Genomic DNA, 26,333 nt, shown 5'->3' with positions numbered 1-26,333 from the left:
GAGGCGCGCGGGCCGACGGGAAGGAGGGGCAGGAGGAGGATGGCGCCATGCTGGGAGTGGCAGCGGGGTGGCCGCGCCCAGGGGCGGGGCCGAGCGGGGCCGAGCCTTGCCGTGCCGTGCCAGTCCGTGCCAGTCCTAGTCCTGGCGGCAGGGTAGGTAGGTGCGGTCGGGCGGTAGCGGCGCTCGGTGCGTGGCAGAGCTCGGGCAGGTCCCGGCTTCCCGCGGCTTCCCGCCCGGTGAGAGGCTCCCGTCTCTGCTGTGCTGCTTGTCCTTCCCCCGGCTCCTCCGAGCTGGCAGCTCCAGCCTGAACAGCCCCTTCCTTCCCCCTGCCGCTATGCTAAGCGTGCCGCCGCCTTTAGCGCTCCCCCGCTCCCGTAATCACCGCTGCCTCTGCCTGCCGGGATGCTCTCTGTCCCACGGAGCCCAGCCTCGCCTAGCACTCCTGTTGTTAACCCTGCCTTCCCCAAATCCCAGCTGCTCAGTTGCCTCTGCTGCCCCGCAGCCTTCCTCTGTCCCGTACGGGATCTCCTCGCACCACCCCAGGCGAAAAATACGGCCTCTGCGTCTGTGGATGTCTTCCTCTTCTGGGTGTCATCACTAAATTTCTCTCTCGCAACTGCCATCTTCAATTTTTTCCACGGATATTTCTTTCCCCACCACCCCCCTCCCCGACGCGTGTCTAGCCTGCCTATAACCTCTCCTTTTTGGCTGTAACTCTCCAAGCTAATTTTAATTCCGGTTTTGATGATAGACACGTAATTAATCTAATGTTTCACGTTTCATCTGCCTTCTCCTGGCACCTGGCTACTCTCTCTGATGTTTTCTTTGCACTTCAAAAGTAGACTTTGAGTCTTTACATACTTGTTGCCTCCATTCTAGTTGCATCATCCCACATCTATAATAATTTTATCATCCCTTTAGCATTTGTGTTCTTTCTTTGAAATTCTTCTGTAGCAATTCAGTGTCACTGCACCCCTCTGTGATGGATCTTAAGTGTGTGCTGTTGTCTCAAGTTCTCTCTATCCCACACCACACAATTCACTCCTCGGTGAATATTTGCAGTGGTGGGCCACAGATCTACTCCTTTGTGTCTTTCCTGGTAAGAACTACTGTTTACCAATCAGACTGGGTTTATTATGGTACATCAGTACAGTACTTTCTCCCCTTTCTTGATTGTGGGGAGCTAACTTTTTTGAATACTGTACAAGTCTTGCCTCTGCCTTTTGCACAACAACAGTTCTAGCTTGTTTTCTCAGACTGTTTCAGGACAACCAATGTGTTGAGTGCTGGAACAGCCTCCTCCTGGATGTGGCAAAAGGTTCTTGAGGGGATGAGGATAATCTAAAACAATGCTCCCAAAGCCATGTTCTCACTTTCTGCCTATGGCTAATTACTCCCTTTCTTGGTGCACACTAAAAGTCTTGTGGTATGATTCACTCCACCTGACATGAGGCTTCTACCAGAGGCACCAAATCCAGCCTGCTGCTTTCTCCTCCAGAGCCAGAAGAGGGATGAAGTCAAGTGTGGAGATAGATAAAACCAACTAAGATGAGAATTACTATACACGGGTTGCAGTCTTTCTTCTCTTCTCTACTGCTTGCTACAGCAGTAATTTGGGGTGGCTGAGCATTGAGCTGAAAGATTTCAGTTAAGTGACTGCTACGATCTCCCCACTCTTCTTATTTCTTTTTTTTTCCACTGGTTTGGTTTTCCTTTTTCTTTTATGCAGACTCAAGAGGCTAATTGTGTAAGGACAGTTACATTTTTTGACAGTCATAAAAGTTAGGATTTTTTAAAAACTGAAGCTAGAACTATACATAAGCAGCTGTTTCACACCATAGTCCTTCCTAACAAAGACTCAGTCAGGTCTAGGAATGTAGTTAGGATTTCCCTTTTTCCTTCTTCCACCTGAGATCTGGGTAAATGGGACACATTTTATTTTTTATTGCTGTGTGTAGCAAGTATGTGCCTAAGGAGTTAATGATTGCTGCAGCTGATTTTTAGGTAGTGCACAATCAGTTGTTTCTGCCCTGACCCAGTGCCTTGCCCTTCTAGCTGGCTTTGCTGTTGCATGGCTGACTGAAGTACACTTCATTTCTGAAGAGGCTCTTAAACTCATGTTCAAAACTTTTTGCTACAGTACATACTTATTTTTACATACTTTTTGTATGGGTACAGAGCCTGATACTGCAGAACTTCTGTAGTTGATTTTTATTTTGCTGCTAGCCTGTTCCTCTCTGGGAGGGGAAACACATGCCCAGAAATTAATTTGAGACCATGTCACAGCTCAGGTTGAAAGTCCACCATTGCTGGAAAAGTAAACATTAAATTTGGGAAGACCTTAAGAGGCAGCTGATGTGCTCAGAAAAGCTGAGGTTCCTTTCAAAACTTTCTTGTGACTCCAGGCTTACAAAGACACAAATCTCCTGATCACTTCATCTGCATTCAGTGTAGGATATGTTTTCCCTACACCCAGCTGTCAGCTGGGTATGTGTAATATGTGTAATGCTCTGAGCCAGCTATAGGGCTGACAGACACTTCTTCTTCCAAAATGCATAAAAAATTCAACATTACTATTGAAACTGTCAGTCTCTCCTGTGATGCCAGAACTACAGTTCCATTTTTTCTATGTATTCTAGAATGAAATTGAAAAATAATTAACATGTTGAAAGGAGCATGTTTAAATTGTTAAGCTATTATCTTTGTTGGCAGACCAGTAACTCTGCAGTGTGCTGTACTGTAACTTGTTACCTGAAGAAATCAGCGCCCATCAGGAAATGGCCAAAGTCGAAAGGTTTGCTTTTCATGTCCCAAGTCTGGAGGAGCTTGCTGGGGGTAAGTAATGCAACATGTGACTTTATACAAACTTGTAATGTACTCTGAAAACTTATCTTAAAGCTCATACCAAAGTCTTTCCACAGCTAGTACATGCAGAATTCCTGCTTTTAGCACACTGAGAGGTGAAGAACAACGCTATTTCTCTATATGTGATGGTTTTCCTAGAGCAAACAATGATTCCTCCCCAAGCCCCCAAGATATTTAAACACACAGATGGGCTCTCAATTCCTTTAACACCACTGAATATGCAGATTTGTGTGCAGGTCATGAAAGTTTGTCCACTACACACCAAACTTCTTTAGAAATACAGAATCATCTGTCCTCCTCTCCCCTCCAGTATTTCTTTCTTTTTCAGGACTGCTCAAAACATAGCTGACAAGATGCAGTCTAGCATGGCAGATCCTCTTGCTTGAACCTAGTTGGCTCCTCCTTTGCTCATTGTCTTAGAACAGGGCTGCAGGAAACATCTTCTGTAGTTTACTTCTTTCTAAAGCCTTTGCAAGATGTGCTGGGAATAACAGAATGGTTGAGGTCGGAAGGGGCTTCTGGGTTCAGCCTAGTTGCTCATGAGCTTCTTTTCTTGCCCTAGTAGGAAGACATTATTCCTTCTGTCAGCCTCTCCCCTGCAGCAGATATACTAAAGGGTTTTTTGTCTTTCAGATTGATCCTCAAGTTCAGTGTCTGCCACTTTCCTGAATCTGTGTCAGTGTGACATTTCCATGTATTGACAACGTGTGGTCCCAGCAGTGCCTTGGGTGGTTCCCAGTGCTTTTCTTGCCCAGTCAGATGGGGGCAGTAGGCCAGGGCTGCTGCAGAGAACACCATGTACTTGCAGTAGAACTACTTGCAGTAGAGCTTGAAAGAGTATCAGAAAAAATTCATCACAAAACAGAATTTTCCTTTTTTTCCTGATCTGTCCTGAGGATCTCCTGTAAGCTGGGAATTGTGTTGCTGTTCAGGTTTTGGGTATAATTTGAGGAGTGCCCTTTTACTGTCCTTGTCCATATGCCAGAAGGTACTGAGATGTATTTAGAAATGTACCAAGTACCAGCTACTACTTTTGGTCAAGAGCTTGGTAAACCTGATCTTAAGAAGTAAGGTATGGCTGAAACCCTAACTGGAGGAAACAAAGGCGCAGGAAAGTCTGTGTAAATAAGGAACCACCTGATTTATAGACTGGATGTTCTGTTCTTTAGTTTGAGGCACCTGTCAAAGCAGGCCCCCAGGCATGAAAGAACCTGGCTGGACCTTGCAACATAGTATTTGAAGCAGTGTATGTGAAGACACTACTTCGCGTACACTACTAAAGGTTTGGAACTAAAAAAATTACACTACCCACACTAAAGGTTTGGAAGTTGTTTCCAAACAATGCACTCAGCTAATCCTCCCTGTTGTTTGAATGACTTTGCAAGTTCTGAGCCTAAAAAAACATTGATATGAAGCAAACCAAAAATTTTAGATTTGGTTCATTATCACTAACACCATTCATTATCTGTCTTGATGTGACAGTGGCACTTGCCAGAAAATTTCCACAAGAACATAAACATGATAGGCAGCATCCCATGGTGGTAGAAATTTCCAGACAGGAGAGATGGTTTGAGATTATAATCAAGCTATTGCAACCTGTCTAGTTAATGTATGTAAAGAACTGATTGTTGCTTCAGCTAAATCTTGCTTCCTCCTTTGCTCTTGCATCATATTTGACCGTGACTGTAATTGTCTGCTCTTGGAAGCAAACCCACTGCTGAAGGAGATTTAAGTTTACCCATGTTACTTCACACTCTGCTGCTCCTAGTGCTCCTTGGAGCAGTCAGTCAGTGTATTTCAATGAAAATGGTTTTCAAATTCTTAAAATTAATTAATGTGGCAAACGATTATCTGCACAAACTTCTGCTCCTCTCTGAAGCTATCTAACAAGTGTAGTAATGTAACGAGTGTTGTAGTAATGTAACAAGTGCCTGCAGACATTTAAATCAATGGAGTTACTTAGGGTAAGTATAAATAATGTACCTTGCAGAAATAAAGGCCAAACAGATACATTTATTGTTGTTAGAAACTTGTGAGACTCTTGGTAGTTTTTCATTGTCAATAATTTTGCCATTATTCTTCCTTACAGTTTTGCAGAAAGGGCTTAAAGAGAACTTTGCTGATGCTCAAGTCTCTGTTGTAGACTGTCCTGATCTGACTAAGGAACCCTTCAACTTTCCTGCTAAAGGTAACCTAGCATTCCTGTTTTTCACTAAGACTTCTCCAGTTTTTTTGGCACGATCCTTCTTAGTTTTGATACTTTAAAGATGTTGAGAGAGCTTAAAATGTTTTCCAGGTAAAGCATATGCATGAGAGGAGAGCTACATTTTATTTCTGGATTTGTTTCCTAGTTGATGTATGAACAAGGACAAGTCATTACTAAGTACTTGTCATATTTTTCTTTTCTTAACCTATCATTGCACACCTACTTATTTCATAAGCTTTATTTAGTGTACTGAAAAGGTTTTGAATTTAAGTTGTTATCTTTCAGATGGAGAAATTTTTTAGAACCATGCCAATCACTATCTGAAGCTAAGGAGTTGTACTTCTGTTAATTTTTTAATTGCTGGCATTCATGTATGTCAGTGAAGTGAACCTGTCTTACTCTGAATGGGATTCATCTCGTTTCACACTAGCTGTCTGGAAGACATGTCATCTGTGCTACTCCTCCGAGTTCCCTCTGGCATCAGTGTGCAAGAAACACCTCCAGGAGGTTATTCATCCCTTCTTAAAATACATATCCAAATAAGTGGGATGAATTGTCTTGAGATAGCTTTCAGCTTTGCTAAAATTTTGCAAGTGGAGTCCCAGCAAAGTTCTCTACTGTGTGGTGAGGGAATTATTGGAGAACTGGCAAATGGAAGGTGTTGTCCACTCTGGCAATTTTTTTTTTTTGTACTTACAGAATGTTATTTTTCAACATGTTGTGTAGCATTAAATCCTACAGTGAATAATCTTAGGGTTTGGACTTCTTGATAGTTCAACACTTTATCTAAGCATGCTAGGGAAACAGTGTTCTCAAAGGTTTGAGAAGTTTGAGGAACCAGGTCTTTGGTGGGTTAGGATGCATGCTTTTTGAAGATTATTGGGAAAAAAAAAATTACCAAGCTAACTGGCTGTATTTTTCCAGGAATCTGTGGAAAGCCTAGGATAGCAGATGTGGGAGGTGTTCCTTATCTCATACCTGTTGTACAGAAAGAAAAAGTGAGTTTTTCCCTGTAGCTGTGGGGTTTAATACATTTGTCAAAAGAAAAGCAATAAACAAAAGTAAGGACTAAGAGATACTAGGATCTAGATACTAGGATTCTACATTTGTTAAATACACTTTTCAGTGTTTAATGAGACTGATTCTGATGTGTGTTGTATGTCACAAAATCTAATAAGAACAATAATTCAGTCTTGGAATAAAATAAGCGGGGAATATACAGGTAGAATCTATCTTTTAGCAAACAAATAGACATCTACCAAATTTGTTATTACTAAGCATTGTGTTCAGAAGCCATGTTCAACATATCAAAATTTTAATGAGGGTGGGTGTTGTGAATTAAATGCCTCCAGGACTACAATGAACAGACTGACAATTGCAGATCAGAGCACCACACCAAAATTATAGAATGGTTTGGGTTGGAAGAGACCTTGGAGATAGTCTAGGTTCAATCCCTCCTGCAGTGAGCAAGGATGCCACCCACTAGGCCAGGTTGCTCAGGGCCCCATCCAGCCCAGCTTTGGACACTTCCAGGGATGGAAGTATTGTTTTTCTTTTGTAGGTTTATGATCTAAATACAGTTGCAAAGGACATAGAGCTGCCTGGAGCTTTCATTCTTGGAGCTGGAGCTGCTTCATCCAAAGTTCTTGGAGTAAATGCTGAGGTCAGTATGTAAGAGTGATGGTTCTCAATGAATTCATGGAAGTATCATAACAGTAGAGCAGTATCATGCTGGGTATTCCCCATTTACAACAATGTATTTAATAAACACTTTCACACCATAAACACATTAGAAGGAATTGAGATGAGGGGCATCCACTGAGGTGCATACTCCTGAGATAATAAAGATTAATTTTTAACTTGTAATTCTTCAGGAAGCATGCAGTTACCTTGAAGCATGCAAGAAACATGGTTTTTGAAACTGATTGACAAAGACCTGACCAGAGGTTCTAATTCCAAGATTTAGAAATGATCCTCAAACTTACTGGTAAATGCCTTTCAGATACTCCCTGTCTTTTCCCTCTTGGATGACTTTGTTTCACTGTTGTGAATTTTAAATATACCACATAGAAAATTATAAACTACAGGAGGCATAGGAGACAAAAACTATTGCCTATGGAGACCTTAAAAATCACAGATATTTCCAGGCATAAACGTTTGGTCTTACTGTCTCCTTTTGATGGATTTATTGGCAGATGAGATAGTCCATATCAGCATTAAATTTGGGTCACTGTAGTAGTGATTGTTACTGTACACTGAGAGAGTATTACATAGAATTCCAATACTTGCATGCAGACAATAGATATTTTTTCTTTTGTTTTGGTTTTTTTTTTAACACTAGCATTCATCTTTATATAACAATAAGTTTAACTGTTCAGAAAAAGTAGACCTGTTTTCTGGACCTTTCAATTACATTACAATATTAGTGCATTTTTCTTACCAGTACAGACCTCATCCTGAGAGACAGAGCTGTGTGATGAAGAGGATTTTTTTCTTGGGATCATGGTCCAAAGCTTAAATCACATTTATGTGAGTTCAGCTCATTTGGTGGATTCTTACATGTTCTTATTGACTTATATATTCTTTTTCCCAGTTTATCCCTATTGTTCAAACTAAGAGTGAAAAAAAGCCTGCTGTAAATGGGAGCTACATTGCTCAGATTAATCCTGCAGACAAAGGGTGCCTGCTTGAGAAGTACAGCAGTAAATACACTGATTGTGAGTTTGGACTGTTGGCCAACCTTTATGCCAGCGAGGGCCAACCTGGTAAGGTACGTACTTCCATCTAAGGTGACTTTGCAGTGCTTTCTGACTGACTGGAAACTCATGGTTCTCCTATCAGCATTCTGTGATAATAGTAAAGTAGTAATCCCACAAGAGAAACATGCAAAAATAAGGAACTGATGCAAGTGATTGAGGGGAAGAATTAATGGAGACAGAGGCTCTTGAATTTTTGAGGGATAGGTATTAGTTTACAAAAATTTTTCCATCATAAATCATTCATCCAAATCCAATCCAAACTAGCAGTGACTTAAGGTAATGGTGCAATTACTCGTGTAAATGAGACGTGGGCACTTAGGTAGTTTTTTGCACAAGTGCTTCTCCTGACACAGCCAGCACGAAGAGGTGCTGGCAGAACAGTCGAAAACCCAAGTGCTGCATGGAAACTGAACAGCCCTCTCTGTTACCCAGCGTTTCTTTCTGACAGAGTGGAAGCCAGCTGGTGGACAGAAGGGAGTTGCTCAAGTCACTGTCTCATACATAGGTAAATCTCTTGCTGCCCAGCTCTCTTTACAGGCAAAGCTAGCATTGAACAGAACTAAGGAAAAGAGAGCTGGTCACAAACTGGAAAGATGCAGCAGCACTTGCGTGGAAGCTTATCTTTTCAAAAAGTGATCTTGGGTTATCAGCTTGGGAGAATTTAAGAACAGCTTTCACAGACCTTTTCAGACTATTGCAGCAGGAGGTGGCAGTAACAAACTGACTTTATCTTCCAGGTCATTGAAGTGAAAGCCAATGGAAGAACTGGGGAGCTTAACTTTGTGACCTGTCTGAGACAAACTTTAGAGAAACACTATGGAGAAAAGCCAGTTGGGATGGGTGGTACGTTTATCATTCAGAAGGGGAAAGCAAAGATTCACATTATGGTACGTTGTTCTCAATGCATGTAACTTTCTTTTTCCTCCTGAAAACAGAAGTATAAATCAGGGTGTAATATCTTAGTTCCTTCACTTTGTTTTATATTTTTAAATGTATGCATAAACTATTAGGATGGGCATGGTACTAAAGTCAGGAGTTGACATTACAAAATCAGTATTACAAAACTAGTAATTCTGTTTTAGTTGGCATTAAGGCTATCATCTTTTGAAATCTGTGTGCAGCTAAAGAACTGGAGAACTATTGTAAAATGAATTGAAATGAAATACATGAACTCAGAGGATACTTATAAGAAGCATTAAAGTTTTTAAAAAATAACTGAGCTTCTAAAATGTACCAGGAGGAGGAGCATCCTCACTTCAGTAGTTCTCCCACTACCTGTGCAATAAAAGATGTAAGATTCCAGTCACTTCTTCTGGAAGAAACAGAGTGATGGACACTGTGAGTTTCTTTCGGTCAATAAGGAAAATGAACAGAATAGTGGGGAGGGAAAAAGCAAAGTTGTTAGAGAAAAGGTATCCTGATGCAAGTGTCTTCCTTTTACTTAAAAAGCTTTCATTTTTGCTCTAGCCTCCAGAATTTTCTGCCTGTCCCCTGAATACTGATGAGGATGTGAATAACTGGCTCAAATTCTTTGAAATGAAGGCTCCACTGATTTGTCAGCCAGTAATAGTTTCCAGAGATCCGGTGAGTCTCTTTTTCTCCTTTTTCTAAGTATAGACTGAGACCTGTAATGAATTTTGTCTTGGATGTGATTTTCCGTTCAAGAATGGGAGTGTGTATATATATGTATATGTATATATATATAGTGTTCAGCTCTTCCAGAGCTAGGGCAATGATTGAGAAGCTTCACATTTCTGTGAACTCTTTGAATTGAGGATAGGTGAATCTGTTCTGAAACCTAGTGGTTGTTCATAGTGGATTAACTTCATGGTTCTGTTGCATGTGTGCAAGTGTTTGCATCCCAAACCCAGCAGTATGGTTTACATTCACTGCTGGCCACACTGGGAGAAATGTCAAGAGCATGGAAGATGGCTCAGCCACCTGTTTATGTAGTTCACTTTCATAACAACTCCCTCTGCTAATGCTGTGTCAAAAGACATGAAGCCTGTGTCCTGCTGCTGATGTGAATTCAAGTCTGCAAAGCCTCATGCTGGAAACTTACCTAGCATCTTTCACAAGCATCAAGTTCAACAGCAAATAATTCAGGATAAAAACCAATCTGGTTTCAAAAACCATTAAGGTGTTCATAATTAGGAAAACTATTTGTTTAAAAGTAAACAGAAAACCATAGATGAAAATGGCTATTTTATAGATAACAATGCAGTCATAAGTAATATAAAAACGTTTTTTCCCAGAGGTAAGTGGGACATACTGTAGGCTTAAATATGTTGAAGGGTGTGATTTTATTGTGTTATTATGTGGCAGCCTTTGGCCTAAGGCTAAACTGTATCTTCCCATAATCCACTGATGCGTCCTTTGAAAGCGTCCATCGGCAGCTGCTCCATTCAGAACCAATGCAACTTGTAGGCTGGATTTCTCTGGGTTTCTCCTGTCTGCATCCACTGCAAGCTCAACAGCACTTGGCCAGGCCTGTGGTTGTGGAAATGTTTGAGTGTCACTACAAGAAGAGCAGGAGACCATGGCATTCCAATGCCATAGCACTATTCACCAGTATCCCCTTCCAGCCCAGGAAACTAATCATGTCCTGGGCTTTGTCAAACTAGGTGTGGCCAGGTCAAGCAAGGGGATTCTTTCCCTCACGAGACCCCACCTGGAGTGCTACATGTAGGTTTGGGACCTGTTAGAGCAGGGCCCAAGGAGGGCCATGAAAATGAGCCAAGGGCTGGAGTACCTCTTCCTTTGAAGAGAGACTGGGAGCTGACAGCCTAGAGAAGAAAAGGCTCCGGAAAGACCTTATTGCAGCCTTCCAGTACTTAAAGGAGGCTTTTAGGAAAGATAGAGTGAAACTTTTTACCAGGACATGTAGCAACAAAAGAAGAGGCAAGGATTTTAAATTGAAACAAAACAGATTTAGATTGGACACGTGGAAAAAAAATTTAGGCTAAGTGTGGAGAGACAATGGAACAGGTTGCCCAGAGATGGAGATGCCCCATCCCTGGAAGTGTTCAGGGCCAGGTTAGATGAGGCTTTGAGCAAGCTGCTTGAATGGAAGATCTCCCAGCCCATGACAGGGTGGTTAGAATAGATCATCTGTGAAGGTCTCTTTGAACCCAACCCATTCTAAGATAGATAAAACTGGTCACGTTGATCTCATGGTTTAGGATGTTAGTTGCTATTTTATTCATTTCTCTTCCCATATTCATCTAAGCTGGCTCTCAGAATTGCAGTAGAGACAGTCCCTTTATCACATGGGCCTGTGGCAATTCAGTGCAAAGGGGTTTGATTTCCAGTAGGGGCTCTTTGGTGTGACTGCATTATTTAATCCCAGTGGAAAGAAAGGTGGGGGGAACAAAGGGTTAAAAAGGATGTCTCAGTCAGATTAACACCAAAAGCTGGGGGCTGTCAGGGTTTCTAAATTCTTTTGTCTTACTGGTTTCACAAGTGTCTTGCAAGTTTTCACTGCTTAACGTGTGAGATGTGTGGAAATGTGTGTCAGGATAGACTGTCCCATGACTTAAATGCTGTTCCCATGAGCGCGTTGGTGACGGGCTTCTGTGTGGTGCCAGGGCTTCGATCTGCGTGTGGAGCACACGCACTGTTTCAGTCACCACGGGGAAGGAGGGCACTACCACCAGGACACCAGCCCGGACAGCGTGCAGTACCTGGGCTACTTCCAGCCCGCCGAGCTGCTCTTCCGCATCGACCGGCCCCAGGAGACGCACCTCGTGGGGAGAGACTGAGCCCCAGGCCGATTGCACCTTCCTCAAGTACAAATGCTGATTTTTGTAACGCTTTCAATTATCACTTATCAGATTTGAGAATAAATATGAGAATAGTCAGCTGCCGCCTTCTTAATTGTGTCAAAGGGCAGAACTTGGTGTATATGTTTCATAGGCGTTACGACGGAATTTAAACGGTAATTTAATGGCCATGTTACTGTATGTTTTCCTTTTGTTTGGTTGAGCTTCCTGCGTGGCCACAGCTGACCATGGGGAACTAGAGGTGAAGTTAGGTTTAGAACGGGACACGAAACTAAGTTCTGGTCGAATATAAGGCCGGAGAAGTATCGGCACCGGCTCCGACCTTCTGTGCTCGGCACCGTCCCCTCACTGCGCTGGCCCCGCCCCTTCCCGAGTACCTCCGGAGGTAGCCGAGCCCACTCGGCGCTGGCCCCTCCTGCTTCCGAGCTCTCTCCGAAACTGGCCGAGCCCGCTCGGCACCTGTCCCGCTCCCTCGCGAACGCCTCCGGAAGTAGCCGAGCCCGCCCGGCGCTGGCCCCGCCCCCTGCCGGGCCCGCCCCCTGCCGAGTGCGGGCGGGGGTCGCTCCAAGATGGCGGGCGTGCCGGCCGTGCGCATCAGCATCGAGTCGGCGTGCGAGAAGCAGGTGCAGGAGGTGGGGCTGGATGGCAGTGAGACCTACCTCCAGCCGCTCTCCATGTCCCAGAACCTGGCGCGTCTGGCGCAGCGCATCGACTTCAGCCAGGGCTCCGGCTCGGAGGAGGACGAGCCGGGCTCGGCGGGCCGGCCCTGGGCCGAGGCGGGCGAGACGGAGGATGAGGAAGGTGAGAAGGACCGGGAGCCCGAGCCCTCCCTCCGGGATGCGGCTGCTGGAGGCCCGCCGCGCTGAGGCGGTGCCGGCCTGCGGCTCCGCGGGTGGTTGGGCCTGGCCTGCCTTCCCCCAGGGGCTGGTCACAGTGTTCGTGACCCAGCCCCAGTAAATTGGACAGGGAAAAGACAACAGCAGATTTGATGTCGTGTTGTATTTCGTGCCGTTATGATCTCCCTGTGGTTCAAAAATCAGTCTTACACGTACCTTTCTAAAGTCCTTTGTTTTTCCTGCCTTTGTTTTTTTTTTAGGGTTGGTAAAGTTCCAGCCATCCCTCTGGCCTTGGGATTCAGTGAGGAACAATTTAAGAAGTGCCTTGACTGAGATGTGTGTGTTGTATGACGTTCTTAGCATTGTGAAGGATAAGAAGTTCATGACTCTAGATCCAGTCGGGCAGGATCCCCTTCCTCCAAAACAAGTATGTTATACCTAGTTGAGCGCTTTGTGTGCTCAATCATGATGCTAATGTTTTTATTCCAATGGATTTTTTTTTTTTCACATGTGGTCAGTACAAAATTTATCAAAATGCACCTTTTGATGTGCTAGTGCAGTGCTTTGAGGGTCAGAGTAAGGCTGGGATTGGGAGTTGAGGCCAGTTTCAAAGCCTCTTTACTGAACTTTTAAGTTAAAATGCTACTTCCAATTGTATAATGGTGATATGAAAATAATTCTGGATAAGTTACTGGACATCCAGAAAAACAGCCTATCAGTCACTGTCCGTTAGTTTCCATTAATAATAAATAAATATTAAAATTATTAATTATTATTCGTAATAATCATCATCATCATCTTGTGTGAATTAAAGTCCAAGTATCTTGTTGTTGTTTTTGGTACTAGAATCCTCAGTTTCTACAGCTGATTTCAAAAAAGAAGTCATTAGCTGGAGCAGCTCAGATCCTGTTGAAAGGTGCAGAAAGATTATCCAAATCAGTTGCTGAAAATCAGGAAAATAAGCGACAAAGAGACTTCAACTCTGAGCTGCTAAGACTGAGACAACACTGGAAGCTGAGAAAAGTGGGAGATAAAATTCTTGGTGATCTGAGCTACAGAAGTGCAGGTAAACAGTAGGATCTGTTTTCACAAGAAGGGATATTTTATGAAGTTGTCTTTTCGTAACTGGAAAAAGAGATGGAATCTCTCTTAATAAATAATTTCAGTGTGAATTTATTATATTTTTGAGACAGATTTATAAAGGTAGAACTATTGTTTTAGTAGAAGGGAAAATATCTTGGCATCTTCAATCCAGAAAGTGATTTTAAAGGCTAACTGTAGTATTTTACTAAGACTTTGTTCAGAAAATCAATACTGCATTTGCAATGTAGTTGATCAGTTGACAGGCAGACTTTGTAAATCCTTGGCTTTTATCTACATTTGGTGTGTAAAGCATTAAAAAAAGAAGTGAAGAGTTGGTTGCTTTTTTTTTTTTAATCGAAGATCAGGAAATCCTAGAATATCTCAAGTTAGAAGGGACCCAAAAGGCTTATGATGTCTAACTCCCTGCTCCCCAGAATTCATACCAGGTAAAATTAAACCATATGACTAAAGAGTGATGTTGAAGGTAGATTATTTTATCTATTATTCCTACAGTTGAGAAATGATGCTGAGGATATGCTTTAATTCATGGATTACATTTAAAGGGGGTGAGCAGCCCAGGGTTCTAGAGGCCATTATGGAGTGACAAAGTGAATACAGAATCACACAGAACTTAGGATGCAGGTACAAAGCAGGCATCAGAACCAAATGTGTTGGGTTTTGTTGGCATTGGTGAGGGAGGGGAAGGACAAATTGAGATTTGTTAAAATGAAAAAGCTGTAGCTATACCCCAGGCTATGTATTGTTTTTAGTTGATTTACCCTGAACTAGGTGAACTGTGTCCTGGATGAAAAAGATGTACAGCTAGGACAGATGTGGGTATCTGCTTTTATCAGTCCCCGAATGACTGCCTATAAAGTTATCTTTTACAGTCAGGACATGGTCATAGTTTTAAGATTTCTAGCCAAACATTATCAGAATTCCTTTAAATCAAGAAGGGTGTTGTACCTTTAACTACCTGCTTGTGAAACTTCACACATTTACTTTTTGCATTTTTTTTTTAACCAAATATTTTTCTTTTTTCCTTCCTTGCACCTAATGACTCAATTTCAAAAAAACTCTTGGCTTCCTCCCATAATTATTGAATACTCTGTGTTAACTTACTGTAAAATACTACACATTGCACAGTGGAGGATTGACATGCTGGTACAGTGGCATGAGCTTTCTAATTTACCTGAGTTTTTTTAAGAAGTAATTAAGAAATGTGAGTCAAGTGCAGATCGGAAGATTTGGAGACTCAGAAATACATATTCTTCCAAAACAGAAATATGAGCTTTTTTATTTGCAGAAGGTGCTTAATATTTAATGTGTATGCCTTTGTCCTTCTTTCCTCAGGCTCCCTTTTTCTTCATCATGGCACATTTGAGGTGATAAAGAACACTGACATTGACCTGGATAAAAAAATACCTGAGGATTACTGTCCTTTGGATGTTCAAATTCCAAGTGATTTAGAGGGATCAGCATACATCAAGGTTTGTCAGAGAAACATTAATAACCTAATGGAGTTTTGTTTTAGATTTGTATGCTTGCAACAGAGAACAAATATTAAATACTGTTCCCTCTTGCCTAGGTTTCTATTCAAAAACAAGCACCAGACATTGGTGACCTCGGGACAGTCAATCTCTTTAAAAGACCCTTGCCAAAATCAAAACCAGGTACAGCTTATATGTTGTTTTAGGAATATGTTCTTGAGGAATGAGTTTGCATATGATGCTTGTTTGAAAATTTCAGCATGTACCTGGGAAGAAGAGTGAATAAGACTTCCCTTATTTAAACTGAAATATTCTGTTTGGGTGGTGCTTGGGCTTTGGAAATCATGCTTTCAAAACATGGTCCTTCAGTTTTTCATATGTGGTTATTCAGTTCTGAAAAAAATTATTAGGGTTGTATTTTGAGTATTCCTGGAGCCCCTTTTGTTAGACATTAAAAGTTTGAGCCCATAACTGAAATCAAACCAAGGTGTTGTGCTTCAGTCAGTTACATCCCATTAATTCAGCTGAACTAGTGATTGCTCACTCTCCACTCTGCCCAAAATGCATCATTTGTGTCTGTTGTTCGTATGTTTTATCTGGATCTGAAACTCTACTGGTGGTCTGTGTGTTAATTACCAACAGCTCACCTGGCAGGTGGTACATTGATTCATTTTATATGTGCCAGTATGGGAAGTTTTAAACTTTTGGATTAAAAAGCCATCCTTTACTCTGTAAAGTTAGAAATAAACTGGCAGGATTTTATTTCACAGTTGTCTGATACAGATGGTGGTGCTGTCCTGAACATAGGCAACAGAACATAGAGTGCTGTACTATGAGGTGTTTCATATGGTATTGAGGGAATATTATGCAGCTTGTGTGCTTACTCACTCCATAATCTCCCAAGAATTTTGGGCCTATAAACCCTGTGAAAGCACATACATGCACTGAACATTACTGGGTAGTTCATCATAGAGTGAATTTAATAAAGCCAGAAGTATCATTGAAAGTAAACTAAAACTTAAGGAGCAGAGGTTCATAAAGAGAGACCTTCACAATAGGCCTGGGAGTGTAATATACTGTACCATAAGGGTGTTGCATTTCACAATATACATATATGTAAAATTGAATCAAAATTAGTTTTAGTTTTACCTAAAGTGCTTGCTTAACTGAGATAAAATTCTGATAATACTCAATTTGGATATAAGGCACTGACTCCTTTATCTTAGTGATGACACCTGGCTACTGCATAGTATTTGGCATCTGAACAAAAAGGTGGCTTCTCTTTGCTCTTCCCTCTTGCAAACATTTATTTATATTTTTCAGGTTCTGCACACTGGCAGACAAAGTTGGAGACTGCACAGAATGTTCTTCTATGTAAAGAAATTTTTGCCCAGCTGTCACGAGAAGCTGTTCAAATTAAATCACAGATTCCTCACATTGTAGTGAAAAATCAGATAATTTCCCAGCCTTTCCCAGGTAGGAAGCTTTTTAAGATGCTTAGCCTACAATTGTTTCCTTAAATACTGATTGATGTCACCTTTTTTAATTCTCTGTCCTTACAAAAGTAAAAACAAACTCCTTGATTTTCAAAGTTTTTGAAAAACAGAATTTCAGCTAATGCACAGTAGTTTCTAATGTACTCTGTTTTCCTTTGTGGTTATGTTTTTTGTCAGCAGCACTTAAAACTGTCAGCTGTAATGCCATGTGCATGTGGCAGTTTGGAGCTAAGCTTCAGTCATTGCTCCTGGATTGCGTATAAGAATAAATTTAAGAGTTGAGTTTATGAGTCCTCAAAAGACCAAAAGCAAATGCTCTTCAGTGAGGATAATTAAACAGCATAAAGGTGGCTCAGAGTCAGTGGTGAATCCTCTGTTCTTACAAGGGGTACACAACCCATTGTATCATGCAAATAATATGTTTCTGGATTGCTTAAAATGTGTCTAATGGTTAATCACTCCTTCTTTAAGAAAGCAATGGGGTCCTGGGGACTTCTTTTTGTGTGGGATTGAGTCATAGAAATTGATGTGAAATGCATCTGGTGAGTTCACAGTTGTCAACACTTCCATGAAAATCAAGTTTTACTTGCCTTTGGTGCTGTGCCCTCCACCATCATTCTTTGATTTTTCTCTGATACATTGAATACCTGTTGTTAAACTACTCAGTATAAAAAGTGAAGAAGTTCTCAGTAGCAATCTTGAAAATTGTCAGTGCTCACTTTTTAAAATCTTTTTTTTTCCATCTGCTTTGTACAGGTTTGCAGCTGTCTATTTCTCTGTGTCACTCTTCCAATGATAAAAAGTCACAAAAGGCTGCTTCTGAAAAACAGAATCCAGAGGATCATCTCTATGTTCTGGAACATAATTTGCATCAGCTTATCAGAGAGGTACTGCATATATGGCTGAACTACTGAAGAGTTTTTGGGCTTTTGTTCAGCCTTCTGCCTAGTGTGTGGCCCTGGTATAACAGCCAAGTGCCACTAGAGGCCAGTCCTTCTCCATCCATTTGTGGAAGGCAGCCTACTGCTTGGGTTTCCATGGCTGTGGGTGGTTTGAGAGTTCCAGTTAATGCTTTCAGGGCATGCTAGTTCTTTACTTAACCTCAGACCTGGCTGCTCACTTCAGAAAAGCCATGCAAAGCTTTTCCAGTAGAGTTCATCAGTTCTGCCCTTTTTGTGTCTAATAATGCTTACCAAGCACTGTCAGTGAGCATCTGGTCAGCCATACCCTCATGAAGGAACAATCAATTGCCATAATAGCTTTGTTTATTTGAATGTCCGCTTCTCTGCTTCAGCATTTTGGATTCTTGAATAATCTAGCAGAACCTGGGGCATGAAGTTGAGGTTGTCTCTCTTCAGGAAAGAAGCCCAGTTTTGCATCTCTAAGTAGAATTGAAACCATGTTCCAGAGAGTGTTCACCTCCTTAGAGCATGGCTCTGCAAGTCATGCAGTCATGTGGAACAGTCCAGTGTTTTAAACACTGATTTAGGGCTCATGAAGCTTTGGCTTAGTGCCCACCTTTCCTGTGGATTTCCTTTACTTTGGACATACTGCTAAAACTTTCTGTACTTCAATTTTTTTTGTCTAAAATACTTCCTTTATTTTGAAGTGACCATTCTTTCTGTGTCCATAGATGTATATAAAGAAGACTTATTAGTTGGAACTACTGCCATGGTACCAAATTTCTGTTAGCTAGCACTTTTTTTTTTAAATTACTTTCTATAAGTTTTGAAAGACACATATAAATGGAGGAAGCAAAGTATGAAGAATTGTCTTTAAAGTGCTGTCAGGTTGATAAAGTTAAAAAGTTGCAGTTTTTGAAAGTACGTACACTCTAAAAATGTGATGTGAAGCAACATATTGTAAGATACATATTATTTATTGCAGATACATTATTTGGTGCCTTCCTTTTATAACATCTGTTGATTGTTGCAGTGTCACAAGCAGACTCTGAGCTCGACAGTGATGCCACATCCAGCTAGTGCACCTTTTGGCCATAAGAGAATGAGACTTGCAGGGCCCCAGGCTTTTGATAAAAATGAAATCAGTTCTTTACAGTCGAATGAAGGACTTCTGGAAAAGATCATAAAACAGGCAAAGCATATATTTTTGAGACGAAGGTGGGTCACAAGGTAGTCTTGTTACAGTAACATGTACCGTTACATAGAATACAATTGTCTATTTAAAGTGTTTTTAAAACTAGCTGCTGTTTCTTTCATGGTTAATACAGTCTTTTTTTGTACTTTAGTACTTTTAAGTACTAAGAACCAAAAATTATGAAAAAATATGAGAAAACAACATTCAGCTAGTAAAAAGAAAAAATACCAGATCTCTTTGAGATCTCTGTGACAGTTGCAACATAAGCTGCTGATAATTGTCCCTACTTACCTCAAAGTGCATAAATCCTTTTTAGTATTCTTAGCAGTGCAGTAGCTAATACTGAGTAATACCACTTCAGTACTGCTGCAGAATGTATGAGAAATGTGCAGAATAAACTGTACTTCATTAGCACCAGAACAGTGCTGAAATACAATTTTGATCCACATGTTTGTTATATCTAATAACCTCCTTGCTTCCTGAAAGCAAGGTAACAGTACAAACTGCCTGGATTATTGTGTGTGGAATATGGCTTTATCTTCTAGAACTGCTCGAACCATTGACAGTCTGGCGAGTCGTATTGAGGATCCTCAGATTCAGGCTCACTGGTCCAATATCAATGATGTTTATGAATCCAGTGTTAAAGTTCTAATAACTTCTCAAGGATATGAGCAGATATGCAAGTAAGTGTGAGAATGCATGTCCTTTTAGTTGTAAAGGCATGAAGCAAAGGCAGCATGTATTCACATTGTGCTTTAAAGGTTTAGATTTTCTTCAGACAGACAAGTAGGAGTCCATTATTTGTGTGTATTTGTTTTTCTGACTTCACTGTAGGGTGAACAGTCACCTTAAGAAAATGTCACCCACTTTACCCTTTAATGAAGATATTTAGTACATCTTTAATTAGTACAGTTTTCTCTCAAAGAAGAAATTTAAGATGAGAGTGGACACTTGGTGGTGGCGGGGTCGGGGAATTTCCTTTGGCTAGAGATGACTGAATACAAAGTATCATTTGATGGTGCTGGATTCTAAACTTCCAGTCTGGTCATGGAAAGCTAATGTGCTCAGTCCTAGCTTGGTTGCATACGTACTGAAATGTGCAACTCCTGTAATTCATGCAATAATTATGCATGTTGTTACTGAAATACGAGATTTGATGTTCCAGAAATAAATGCTTGCAGATTGACCAGCAGTGAATTCATTAATGCATCAACAGTGTTTTCTTAGAGCAGTGCTCTCTGGCTGTGACCACAGTATGGGACAACCTGCTGTGGGGCAAATGACTATTGGTGCATTTCCAGTCTTTATCCCAGAGTACATAAGCTGCCCAAGTTTTGTCTGTAGCATTTTCCCCTGCACAACTAGAAGGAAACTTGGGCATGGGGCAGGTGGGGAGCTGTGAGGCTTCCTTGACCTGAACAAATGGTAGGCCAGGTCTGGGAGCATGCCACAGAATATGTCACCTGCCATACAGAGGCAGCTGTTGTGGTGATTGATGAAACTGGAATATTTGGAGTTGCTGTCCCATTCTGTAGGCTTTGCACCATCTGTCTTAGGAATTCTTGTCAATGATTGGGTGGGATTCTGTGTTCTTAGTTTCCTGTTTTCTTAAGCGTTTTAATGCTTTTTGAATAAATATGGATCTTGTCTTCAAAGATCCATTCAACTACAGCTGAACATTGGAGTTGAACAAATCAGAGTTGTGCATAGAGATGGAAGAGTTATTACATTGTCTCATCAAGAGCAAGAACTGCAGGATTTCCTTTTATCTCAGGTAGACTCATATATGTTATTCTTCCCTTTCTCATGATGTTTGGGAAACAGAAAGAAGTTAGAATCTCACTTTCATCTATGTAGAAATTATTCAAAAGTTCAAATTAAGATAGTGGAGAAGGGAAGCTGGATGACTGAATTTTCACTATGTTTGTGTAGAGTCTTTAGCAACTGTTACTAAAATATATTGCCATTTTTTACTAGGGTCAGTAGTCATAATAATTTTTCCCTCCAATTTAAAATGCATTTCTTTATGCTGCTCATTATGGGAGAAACAAGTCGGTGGTAATCATAGCAGACAATAAAATATTCTATATATGAAACTTACTGTAGCTAAGTTCTTAATGAACCCACAATTACTGTCATTTCAACATTGTCTGTTAATGCTCACTTTGCATCTGTCGTTACCAAATCAGCTCATACTTGAATGAACTCTGTTTTCTTAATTGCTTAGAACAACCTGCTGGTTTTATTCAGAAGTAACAATCTCCCCACTATGCATTATAAATAGTCAAAATACAGGTCTTTAATAACAGTGGTTGGCCTGTTGCAGTTACATAAAACTCCATGACACAGAAAACAAGTTGAAACAGATTCTGCTGAGGTCGTGTCTTTTTGCTCAGGTGTTGTCAAACTTGTTCACAGAGAATTGCTGAATGGTGCTGGATACTTCCTTGTTACAAGGGTTAAGTCATGGTAAAGGAAAACAGTAGCATTTAAACTCCTAAGCTGTTAGAGCTCAGTCCTTACACTTGAGCATTACTGGAGATAATCATGCGTGTGAGGACCTCAACTTTTTTTTCTGAATTTTTTCTGCTACTACTTTCTCATATTTTTATATATTTTACAGCAGAAGTCTTGTTTATGTTGAAATAGAGGATTGTTTACAAACTAATTTTCTGACACCTAAATAAAGATTTTTGTAAATTAATAGCATCAATTTAAATTAAATGGCTAAGAGCATATACCAATGAAAAATTCATTTAACTGCATAATAGAGTGGTCTTCTCTTCTGTGAAGGAACTAGTCTAAATTCAAATAAAACAAAGTTCTACCATCATATTAAAAAAAGTTCTCAGAAAGTAGAGAACTTAAGGTCATTTTTATAAGTAATTACTGTACAGAAAACAGGCTTGCTAAACTACATAAGCAATTCTTTCTATGGTGTGCAAATATTGAACAGAAAACAAACCTCTTGTTATGTTTCAGATGTCACAGCACCAAGTGCATGCAGTTCAGCAGCTTGCAAAAGTTATGGGATGGCATGTGCTGAGTTTCAGTAATCACGTTGGTCTGGGGCCAGTGGAGAGCATTGGCAATGCATCAGCAATAACTGTAGCATCACCAAATGGAGACTATGCCATTTCAGGTATGTTCCCTCTTGCAAACAGAACTCAAATCTTTCTGAGAGTGTTTTTAGAATATTTTGCTATAAATTGATACTATGCTTTAAAAGTCTACAGACTGTCTCTTTGTGTATGGAATTGACATCTAAATAGAATCAACACCTTGCCCAGGAAGCCACTTAATATAAACCCGATTTAATTTACACAGGATTGAAAATATTTCTTAAAGTCACTGTGGAAAATTATATGTATTATATTAATACATTATTTGAATACATTATTTTGATAAATATTATGTAAATATTTGTTTATATAATATATAATTATAGATAATTAGTTATATGTATTATTATTAGCATAGAAAAAAGCGATTACAGAAACCATCAGGATCCTGAGAGAAGGGAACAAGATAAACAACAGGATCACAGCTCCAAACTTAGGGAGGACAGTTTTGGTCTCTTTAGGGATCTTTTTGAAAAATCCTATGGGATAGAAAGAAGAGGGGTCCAGGAGTGCTGTTTGATTATTGTTTTCAAGGGTCACCTCTTTTAAGCTCAAGAATGGTCATTCCTAATGTTCAGGAAGTTGTGTAAAGGTGACAGAAGACCTGTGTGTATGAACACGGAGCCCATGGCTGAACTCATGAGATAGGAAGGAAGCTCCAAGAAATTATTAGTAGTTGTCCTGGGAGGGATATAGAGAGACTATCCAAGCATGCATTGATAAGGATAGGAAAGCTAAGGGTGGGACAGGAATCTGGTGAGGGATGTACAGGGCAGCAAGAAGAGCTTCAACAGGGATGTCAGCAGCAAAGGAAAGATGAGGGAAAATGCGGGACTGCTGTTAAACAGAGAGTAGTACCTGGTGGCACAGGACATGGAGGAGGCCAAGGTACTCAGTACCTTCTTTACTTTGGTCTTAAGATTGGCCTTCAGAAATGGATCTGTGAGACTCATGGGAAATTTTGGAGCAAAGATTCAGCCTCAGTAGTGGAAGACCAGGTTAGAGAACCTTTGAACAGACTTGGACATATACAAGTTCATGGGACCAGGTGGGATATATATCCATGACTGCTGAGGGTGTTGATTGATGTCACTGCAAGGCCACTCTTGATCCTAAAAGGCCAGGCTCAGGAAGGGCTCCCGAGGACTGAAAGAAGGCAAATGTTTCATCCTGTATTCAAGAAGGAAAACAAGGGGAACTACAGCCTGATCAGCCTCATTGTAATTACTGGGAAGATGAGTTGGAAAAAAATAGTCTCAGAAGAATTCTCCAAACATACTGTGGAGAACATGGTGATGAGGAGTAGTTGGCATCAATTTATGAAAGAGAAATTATGTTCAATCAGCCTGATAGTTATCTCTTTATAGAAGGTTAGCTTGGTAGATGGGGGAAAAGCTAGGTGGTACCTCTCTAACTGTTTGTTTAAAAAGCCAACACACACCACTCCCCAGCATGAAAATACAGAAACCCATCCAAGCCAGCGAAGCACCACCACCCCTCCACTAGTCTCACAGAATTTTGTGATTAAAAGTAACTGCCTAATGACTTAGATCCTGTCTACTTGAGAGAATGAGAGAAATCCACTAGAAACAATATATTTTTCAACAGAATAGTGGGGAATACATCCAAAGAAGGAATGAACAATGAAGCCTTTGCCCTTCCTGGAATCATTGGGGGAAAAGAAATGCAAGGTGTACCTTACATGCAATGTAAGGTGTACATTTTTGTGTTTATTAAAAGTTTCTCTGTCTTGAGCTAACCAAGAACCTGCAGCGTGAAAGCAACAAAATAATAGAGAAGTAGGAGATGAGAGAGAAAACCCAGAGAAAAAGCTTTGAAAAAGAAAGGAAGAGAATTTCCCTTGTTTGCTTTCAGCATATTTGGAATTGAGTAGGAGTAAAGTATAGAATACACAGGGAAGAATATTTAGTATGAGGAATGCCTACAGTGTAAAAATGCTCATTGAGCTCTCCTTTCCCCACAGTCCGTAACGGCCCGGAAAGTGGCAGCAAAGTCATGGTTCAGTTCCCTCGGAGCCAGTGCAAGGATCTCCCCAAGGGCGATGTCCTGCAGGACAGCAAGTGGAATCATCTCCGGGGGCCATTCAAGGAGGTGCAGTGGAATAAAATGGAAGGGCGGAACTTTGTGTATAAAATGGAACTCCTCATGGCTGCCCTAACTCCTTGCTAGTGAAGCATCAGCCTCTCTCTAGGGCTTTGAAGTGTCTCTGTGCAATGATAACTTCCAGTGCAGCAAAGCGAAGTGGAAGCTATGGGCCAATACAAGGAAGCAAAATCAAATTTATTTCCTGTACAGAAATAACCATTTTGGTATTTGTAATAAAACCTTTTTCAGTAGCATATAAAATACATACAATTTTTTGTAAAAGTTCCTTCCCGCTGTATCTTTGAAATTTGCTCCGTCCAGAGTGACATAGATGAGTAATTAATGTATTTTTTGTTTATAAAATTAAATTTGGTAGTCCTTGAGTTGAAGCATTCTTGAGTTGGAATTTTTGTACATTGATGGAGATTCTGGGTGACTCCTTTCTTTTTGAGAAATGTTTACTTGGCAATTTAATTTGAGTGTGTTACAAAGTCACTGCCTGTGACAAAAGTCTTTCCTCTCTGATGGCCTGTGTCATGTTGGCTATTTTGCTTGGTTTTTTGAGCTTGTTTTTTACAAGAATATAGAGGAAAGGGTCTTACTTGGCTGGCAAAGTTCTGACAATTTGAGTTTGTGGGTGACTTGTGATTTAGTGACTAGATAGAAGGAGATAACTCTCATGCAGTAGACCTCCACACTTGAGTATCTGGGTCTTTCTTCCGCATATTCCATGATTATCATCCAGGGAAATAATAACATCTTCCTGAATATCAGCTATTTTCAGTTCTTTCTAAATAAAAAAGTCACGTTTTTTATAGTTTTGGTTGTAGTTGTAGCCTTCTTGAAACAGTATAGTGTTCAACAAAGCTTTCATTTTGTTTGGTACTTAAGTGCTAAGGGTCTTTTTGCAACCTGTCTGTGTAAACTGGTTCATATTCATGTCTGTATTGTCTTATGAGGTGTCTGTCTATATGTATATAAATGAACTTCTTGCACATAAACATGATCAAATTGAGCATCACACTTCCATGGTGACAATTGTTACTTTGTTGTATTCTCAAGTATAAAGAATAATTGTAGGAAAATAAGCAGCAAGCTGCTGCTCAGCAGGTATCCAAAGCAGTTCTTGTACTTATATTGGTGTTGGCCAGCATGGAGCATCTTGTTCCAGTTCCTGTGAGTACTTGCATCTGTGTGACTGAACTAAGAGAGAGAAAGGGTTTTCCTTGCAGGGGCTCATGTGTTACCCAAGACAACTGATGAAAATTAAAAGCCCTAGTTGAAAATAAGTCTCTTGATCTTGAAGCCCTGTGATGCCAGGTCCTGTATTGCTGTGCCAGCAGACACTGTGTGATTACAGGCAGAGGGGGAGTTGTTCCTTGGTGAACAGTTCAGCCAACAGCCTGATGCATGCGTTCATGCATCTGACTAGATGAGGCTGTTCTGACTCCTGCTAACACAACAAATCTCTTATTAATAATTAGAAGATGAGTCTATGAAACTTGGACATGTCTTTATGCTTTATTGTTCTTAACCTAAATTGACAGGTCTGCATGTAGCAATAGCCTTTTCATCAAGTTCTGAGTTGCCAACAAATCAGATCACTGTGGAGCTATTACAATCTCATGGTTGCAGGACTTCTCTCCTGAAAAGGACATCTCCTGTGATGCAGAACAGCAAGCTCTGCATGTTAGCATGAAAACACTTGTCAAGACTTCTAGGTCTAGCTGAAAAAAGAATAATAACAACATCAAAAAAAGAGTTATTCGAGATCTGGAGAGTCAGTGTTTTGGTGTTGAATACACAGGGATTCCTAATTTTATTGGAAAACAGACTGATTAGACATCTAACAGATAGTCTTGAAACTTGGTAGTGCATCTTTGAATATGAAATGATGACATTAGTGAATTATTAAGACCTTTTCAATTGATTGCCAAAGTAATCTGATGAACTTGGACATCTCTTTAATTCAAGTTTAAAATGCCTTAATCCCTTTGGTCATCTAGAATGCTCTAAATATTAAATTTGCTGCTGTTCCACAGGGAGTTTACAAGTACAGTAAGAACAGCTGTTAGTTTCTGAATTTCTACTGTAACCACCTTCCATGAGACTATAGATGCTCCAGAGTAGCAAGAAACTGGTACAGTTTAGCCTCACATTCTGTACCTCAAATATTGACCTTAATAATGCACAGTGACAAACAGCATTTTGAGGTAAATTTGAGTATTTTTTAAGTAACGTTACCTGTGTAGAGTAAGTGTGTTAAATTGTGGGTAAAATTTTTGGGTGAGGAATTGTCTATAAAGAAAGCTATGTACAGGTTAACTGTACTGGATGTTCTCTCTGAGTACTGTTTGAGTCCCTACTATTCATGTGGGATGTTACTGCCTAAAAGTGAGGTTGGCACCAGGTTTAATAACTCAAGGATTGAGTGCCTGAAGTTGAAGTGACTTCAGCCAAGCTGAAAGAGGTAGAAAAACTGTGCTGGTTG

The 26,333-nt window shown here is 40.6% G+C and overlaps 2 protein-coding genes across 3 annotated transcripts; both read left to right on the top strand.

The window, feature by feature from the left end:
• The first annotated feature begins 16 nt into the window (after positions 1–16).
• On the top strand, positions 17–11,690 carry CUNH11orf54 (chromosome unknown C11orf54 homolog). 2 transcript variants are annotated; one of them, XM_071432773.1, is made up of 9 exons: positions 17–152; positions 2,713–2,835; positions 4,955–5,053; positions 5,996–6,069; positions 6,633–6,734; positions 7,665–7,841; positions 8,568–8,717; positions 9,298–9,414; positions 11,418–11,690. In XM_071432773.1, exons 2-9 carry the CDS (start codon positions 2,778–2,780, stop codon positions 11,589–11,591), a joined length of 951 nt encoding a protein of 316 aa, XP_071288874.1. In that variant the 5' UTR covers positions 17–152; positions 2,713–2,777; the 3' UTR covers positions 11,592–11,690. The 2 variants fall into 2 exon arrangements, with proteins under 2 accessions (XP_071288874.1, XP_071288875.1); XM_071432774.1 differs by having other exon boundaries at positions 39–156.
• Positions 11,691–12,128: 438 nt separating this feature from the next.
• MED17 (mediator complex subunit 17) lies at positions 12,129–24,865 on the top strand. The gene is made up of 12 exons (XM_071432764.1): positions 12,129–12,413; positions 12,709–12,875; positions 13,295–13,514; positions 14,885–15,021; positions 15,120–15,204; positions 16,345–16,497; positions 17,274–17,404; positions 18,453–18,637; positions 19,160–19,297; positions 20,271–20,388; positions 21,597–21,756; positions 23,721–24,865. Exons 1-12 carry the CDS (start codon positions 12,182–12,184, stop codon positions 23,924–23,926), a joined length of 1,932 nt encoding a protein of 643 aa, XP_071288865.1. The 5' UTR covers positions 12,129–12,181; the 3' UTR covers positions 23,927–24,865.
• The last annotated feature ends 1,468 nt before the right edge of the window (positions 24,866–26,333 follow it).

This window comes from Agelaius tricolor, unplaced genomic scaffold (genome assembly GCF_023055355.1).
Source record: "Agelaius tricolor isolate 1412-34295 unplaced genomic scaffold, bAgeTri1.0.p SCAF_9, whole genome shotgun sequence".
Classification (NCBI taxonomy): Eukaryota; Metazoa; Chordata; class Aves; order Passeriformes; family Icteridae; genus Agelaius; species Agelaius tricolor.
Note: the sequence above shows the minus strand (reverse complement) of the source record. Positions and strands in the feature narration are given on the sequence as shown.

Bases quoted from the DNA above. Each gene is read 5' to 3' on its own strand.
- CUNH11orf54 (XM_071432773.1), top strand. From the start codon at position 2,778: ATGGCCAAAGTCGAAAGGTTTGCTTTTCATGTCCCAAGTCTGGAGGAG. The intron at 6,735-7,664 runs GTCAGTATGTAA...TCTTTTTCCCAG, and splicing joins TTCTTGGAGTAAATGCTGAG to TTTATCCCTATTGTTCAAAC. The intron at 8,718-9,297 runs GTACGTTGTTCT...TTTTTGCTCTAG, and splicing joins AAGCAAAGATTCACATTATG to CCTCCAGAATTTTCTGCCTG.
- MED17 (XM_071432764.1), top strand. From the start codon at position 12,182: ATGGCGGGCGTGCCGGCCGTGCGCATCAGCATCGAGTCGGCGTGCGAG. The intron at 15,205-16,344 runs GTACAGCTTATA...TATATTTTTCAG, and splicing joins CTTGCCAAAATCAAAACCAG to GTTCTGCACACTGGCAGACA. The intron at 20,389-21,596 runs GTAGACTCATAT...GTTATGTTTCAG, and splicing joins AGGATTTCCTTTTATCTCAG to ATGTCACAGCACCAAGTGCA.